The following is a 6,000-nucleotide window of genomic DNA, read 5'->3' as shown; positions in this document are numbered from 1 at the left end:
CGTTTGCCTTACCCGAGTGGTACTGAAGGTTGAAATTATAGTCTTTTAACAGCTTCATCCATCGCCTCTGACGCAGGTTCAACTCGGACTACGAAAATAGATACTTCAAGCTCTTATGATTTGAGAAGAGCTCGAACTTGACCCTATATAGATAATGCATCCACACTTACGGTGCGAAGATGACTGCTATAAGCTCCAAATCACGAATGGGGTAATTCAGCTCATAAACCTTGAGCTAGCGCGAGGCAAACACCACTGGCTTCCCGTGCTGCATTAGTACAACACCCAAGCTAACTCTGGAGGCATTGGTGAAAACGATGAAACTCTCACTCCCATCAGGAAGAGTGAGAATAGGAGCGGACGTGAGGCGGTCATTTAACTCCATAAATGCCTCCTCGCAGGCATCACTCCAGACGAACTCGACGCCCTTCCACGTCAACTGGGTCAGCGGTGCTGCAATACGGGAGAAACTCTCAATAAATCGTCGATAATAGCCCGCCAGACTAAGGAAACTATGGATCTCGAACGCATTCGTAGGATGGTCCCACTGACGCACTGCATCAACCTTCGAGGGGTCCGCAGCGACACCCTCCCTCGTCACCACATGACCGATGAACTTCACCTCCTCCTGCCAGAACTAGCACTTCTCCAGTTTCGCATACAACTGGTGGGCACAGAGGGTCTCCAGTACAATCTGCAAGTGCTTAACATGGTCCTCTCGGGTCCTTGAATATATAAGAATATCATCAATGAATGCCACCACGAACTGATCGAGGAAAGGCCGGATGACCTCATTCATCAGCTGCATAAATACGGTGGGCGCATTGGTCAATCTGAATGACATGACCAGGAACTCGAAGTGACCATAGCGTGTCCGGAAAGCCGTCTTCAGAATGTCCTCCTCTCGGACCCGAATCTGATGACAACTGAAACGCAAGTCTATCTTGGAAAAATACTGGGCACCATGTAACTGATCGAACAGATCATCAATACGGGGAAGTGGGTATCGGTTCTTGATGGTGACTCTATTGAGCTTGTGATAGTCCACACAGAGCCGCAACGAACCATCCTTCTTCTTCGCAAACAATACCAGGGCTCCCCAAGGTGAACTGCTGGGACGAATGAAACCTAACTCCCGGAGCTCATCCAACTACTCCTGCAGTTCCCTCAACTCTAACGGTGCCATCCGATAGGGGGCCTTTGAGATAGGCGTGGTACTGGGCACTAAATCAATCTGAAACTCCACCTCTTGATGCGACGGCAAACCTGGGATCTACTGGAACACATCCGGGTACTCGCAAACAACTGGCAGCTGGTCAATACTCTCTGCCACGGAATCCTCAATGATAGAAGCCATGAAACTAGATAATGGCTTTCCTCTGGGCTCGACAAAGAACTAGAATACTGGTAAGCCTGGAATGTGAAACATAACTGTCCTCGTAACACAGTCTAAGACGGCACCATACTCTGCAAGCCAGTTCATACCCAGAATAATGGCAAATCCTGTCATCGGCATCACAAATAGATCGGCAAGAAGGAACAACTCACCCACTAACATTGGACAAGAAGAGCAGCGATGGGTCAATACCACAGACTTGCCCATGGGAGTCGAAACGACCAAGACCTCAGACACGAACTCTGACGGAATACTGGTCAATTGGTAAAACTGCTCAGCCACAAAAGAATGGGAGGCGCCAAAATCAAACAAAACATGAGCAACGTAAACAGAAACAAGAAGAATACCCTCAATGACTCCACCGATCGATGACTGCGAGTTCTAGCCTGGCGCGTACTGCACAGAATAGAAGCGGCCCTAAGCTGGTAGAGGAAGTAAACCAGAAGACTATGGATCCGGAGTCAGTGCCTGTTGAGCTGCGATACATACTCGACCCAGGGACTGAACATACGGATATCCCCTCTACTGATGCTGCGGCTACTGTTATCTCTGTTGAGGAGGTCTGCCTGGCTGCCTCTGCTACTGAGGAGGACGAGGAGGAGGCAACTGCAGTGGCCTCTGTTGCTGTATGGGGAGAGGGAACTCACGCCTCTGATGCCCGCCCTGTCCACAACCGAAGCAAACATTGAAAAGGGGTCGAAAGATGATGCTACTGCTGCTGACGGTGCTGATGATGATGAAGAAGCTACTGACTGAGCCACAGGCTATTGATACCCTGATCTACCCCTCTATCTCTAATGACAGTGCTACTTGGAACTGCCGGCTGGAGTTCTCCACTTCCGGTCTCTACCAGAACTCTGCACTCTCGATCTCTAGGTCATAGCCCAGTCCTCTTTATAAACTAGTGCCCGATGCACAACCTCGTCAAACGTCTCCAAGCAATGCCCTACTACACGGCTGTGAAGGGCAGGATGCAAACCAGTCACAAAACGACGGGCCCTCATCTTCTTATCGCTGGCGAGGTGAGGAGCAAATATAGACAAAGCCAAGAAACGGGCCTCATACTGAGATATGGTCAAATCTCCCTGAACCAGGGTCTCAAACTCGATCGCCCTCTGGATCTAAATATGCTCAGGGAAGAATTTTTGGTCAAAACGGACCACAAATTCCTCCCAGGTCTAGACAAACTAGGGCCCGACCGTCCTGAATACGGATGACCACCAATGACGGGCCTCGCCCTGAAGAAGATAGTTCACAAGGGATACTCTCTGATTCGTAGGACATTGTATAGTGTCAAAAATTCTCACAACCTCAGTGCGCCAAGCCTCAGCGACAGAAGGGTCAGGATCACTGATAAACCTCGGGGGATCATGCTGCCGGAACTCTTGAGCTATCGCGCTCGCATGTGGTAAGTTAGACTTCCCAGAAAACTCGGCAATAACAGGCTGAAGGGTCTGCAATGCAGTAGCTACAAGTTGTATCAACTACTAGAAATGCTCGGCTTCTATAGGTACTGTCGGAAAGGCAAGAGCGGCACTCGCCTCGAGCAGAGGTACGGGTGTGGCCTATAGGGTACGAGCCTCTATAACTTGAATAGCAGGCTGAGGAGGGGGGATCGGTGGGGGAACCAGAGCAACTGAAGGAACGAGTGTTACAGAAGGAACAGGCTAGATCGGGACCTCAGGAATCAGATCCTCAACAACGGGAGCAGGATGTGCTCGAGTAGGACAGGTATCTCGGGTGGCTCGTCCATGGGTACCACCACCACGGGTGCCTCGACCACGGGTGTCACGACCTCGGGTGCCACGTCCAGGCGGCATCGTTTACAAAATAACGACAACGCAAGGAGTCAAGACAATTATAGGCTCAATATGGAGCGAAAGGAAAGGTCTCGGGATACTACTTGTCCTATACTCTAAGTAGACATACGAAGTTATCCCGAGTTATTCCATAATTACTTGATATGCTCTGATACCAACTCCTGTCATGCCTCAGACTCGGTAATCAGACTCACAAGGAACCCGATGACCAGTTCTAGCTGCAATAGCCTCCGTAGTACCCCATTCTCGGCTCCTGAGGCAGGTTCCAATTCTAGGATCCTACAAGGAGAATTTTCATAACAATATAATCAGTTTCAGTATAAGCATACCTAAGATCATAACAAGTATATCTGATAATAACAAGGCACACATCACAAAATTCACTAAGAATTTGAACTTTTACAAGTTTACATCAGGTTCAAAAGGACATACAAAAGATAATAGAAAAGGAGAGAAAGTCAGCAACACTGGGTCCTCAAGCTCAGCTCTAATCCATGCTCTGCCGCTCTACAGAACCTACCTAGGGTCACCTACATGCATCAATTGTGCATAAGCTTATAGAAGCTTAGCGGGTGATGAAAGTGTGTGATAACAGTGCAGAGAAGAATAGTTGGAGATGCAAGAAGGGAAAACATGCTCAAAGAGGATATCACCATCCTTACCAAGGCTTATCATGAATATGATACAATGAGTACTAGGAGTCATACCAAGGCAATGCATGAAGGGGCTTATACAATTAATGCTAATACGATACAAGTAATGCCAGTGCTCATATCCAATCCACATGTCAAGTACCTTTCTAGTCATAAGGAAATCATTGAGGTTCATTACACTGCAGAATGACTGCCGCTCGATAACCCACACAGTCAAACGAGTGTAAGAGACCTCACTACCCGCCTTTGGACAGTTAATCACCAGTAAGGCTTGACGGTAGCGGACCCATTCACGAGCTGGTCAGACTCAGCCTAGCAATGCCTCCTTACATCAGGCGAGTAAGGCCACACCCCTATCAAACTGACTACACAATAATGGGAGTCACGGCCTAATGGTAAAAGGCCCTCGTGCGCTCATATAATCCACCCGGTCACGACGTTGGAGCAAATCCTTGGTACCATGGAAGTTTTAGAAATTTCACCCATGAGCATCCTATGTACCGGGTATGCTTAAGTATCATTTTCAGCGTCCACACATCCAGCCATCCACGAATATCCCTGTGGAGGCAAGGCCCTGATAAAGCAAGGGCGGTATCATCATGAAATGCGATGTCAATGCATGAGTCACACACAGATCATGCACAAGCTTCAGGCACTCAATGTGCATAAGGGGAGAAACTCCATCCCTTTGTGACCACCGTACAATGCAATCAATTCACGCAAATGGTGCGTATGGGTCACAACGATGTAAGTGCAGTACCTGTAGAATATGCATTCCTCCTTCCCAAGGAGGGACAATGACAAGATATATATATATATATATATATATATATATATATATATATATATATATAGACAAAAACTCTAAGGAGAAACGAAGTTCTCTTAGTGGGGGTCCAATAGTTCAGGATGACTTACAAGCTAGGGGAGTCCTAAGGCCTCAAAAAGGAAACGGCCCTAACAAGGTCTAAGGTGGGCCTTTAACCACCTATAAGGTCTTTATGGGCCCACCTTAGGGCCACCAAGGATGACATCTAACCTTAACTGGGTCCCAAAATGGTATCATGCTACGTATGTAAGAAAAGTCCAAGGCCCAATTAATCCATGGCCTAGTGGGCCATACACTAAGCCTAGGCAACCTGTTGGGCCCTTAAGCAAGGTTAGGGCCCAACCATAAGGGTCATGGGTTCACTGATTGTGGTGGGCCTAATGGGTAGCCCATTATCCCAACATACGGGAAATCCTTATATTTAACACAAGAAAGTTGGGCCTCACATCTCGGCCAAAGTATGGATTTATTATAGTGGATAAGCAAGGGCCCAACTACTTGAGTATTTGGCCCATAAGACCCATCACAATGACATGGTAAATATAGGACCCAAGGGTCCAACGGGCCTATCAAAAGTTTCAGCCCAACCAAGGCTATAAGACCCATTAATTAACTAGAAGACTAGCCCAAGAAGAATCCAATTGGAATGGGCCTTTAATCATGCACTAGTTAAGCCCAAAAACAAAATTAAAATGGTAAGATAACTGACTTAAATCCACCTCAATTATTGTGGGCCATACTGCCCCAAAACAACATTTATAAGCAATAATGATTGGGCTCATTACCAAATTCCAGCCCACCCATTTTTCTGGGTTGGTTGGAATCCAACAACCAAAAAATTATTTTATAGTAGATGAAATTCCTGATGGCCCACATACATAACAGTGGGTCCCACCAGATGAGAGGGGGGATATAACTCATATATTAAGTGGGCTGTCCTTGGAGTGCAGGGCCAGTAGCGGCCCAAGACAGGGATGCCTCATGTGTGGGCAGCCCTATGGGCCTGGGTATTTAGCCCAGAATCTCATTTAAATGGGCCCCAATTGGAAACCACCAAAGGGGAAGATGATCAAGTCCCTTAAGGACCCCACATGGATGGATGATGGGATATACAACACGTCTAGGTGGGCATATAAAGTAGGCTCGACGGCCAACCAAGGCTGGACGCCCCATCCTGGGGGTCCCTACCTGGTGGGCCACTCTAGGTCGTACCGCGGGCAGTACAAAGGCTCGATGTCTCTAAAATTTTGTGGAGGGATACTTACATGGGTGATACACACCCCCACAAAATTTTAAGATTTT

At 47.6% G+C, this 6,000-nt stretch overlaps 1 protein-coding gene across 1 annotated transcript in view; it reads right to left on the bottom strand.

Moving 5' to 3' along the window:
• Positions 1–2,268: 2,268 nt before the first annotated feature.
• Positions 2,269–6,000, bottom strand: part of LOC131220055 (uncharacterized) — a 78,761-nt gene continuing 75,029 nt past the window's right edge. Inside the window, exons 4-6 of the mRNA XM_058215030.1 lie at positions 4,012–4,015; positions 2,707–2,850; positions 2,269–2,517 (exon numbers count right to left, since the gene is read on the bottom strand). Of these exons, the coding sequence (XP_058071013.1) occupies positions 2,269–2,517; positions 2,707–2,850; positions 4,012–4,015 (397 nt within the window). The remainder of the gene's footprint in view (positions 2,518–2,706; positions 2,851–4,011; positions 4,016–6,000) is intronic.

The sequence above is a fragment of the Magnolia sinica genome, chromosome 12, assembly GCF_029962835.1.
Source record: "Magnolia sinica isolate HGM2019 chromosome 12, MsV1, whole genome shotgun sequence".
Taxonomy (NCBI): Eukaryota; Viridiplantae; Streptophyta; class Magnoliopsida; order Magnoliales; family Magnoliaceae; genus Magnolia; species Magnolia sinica.
This window is presented reverse-complemented; position numbering and strand designations above follow the sequence as displayed.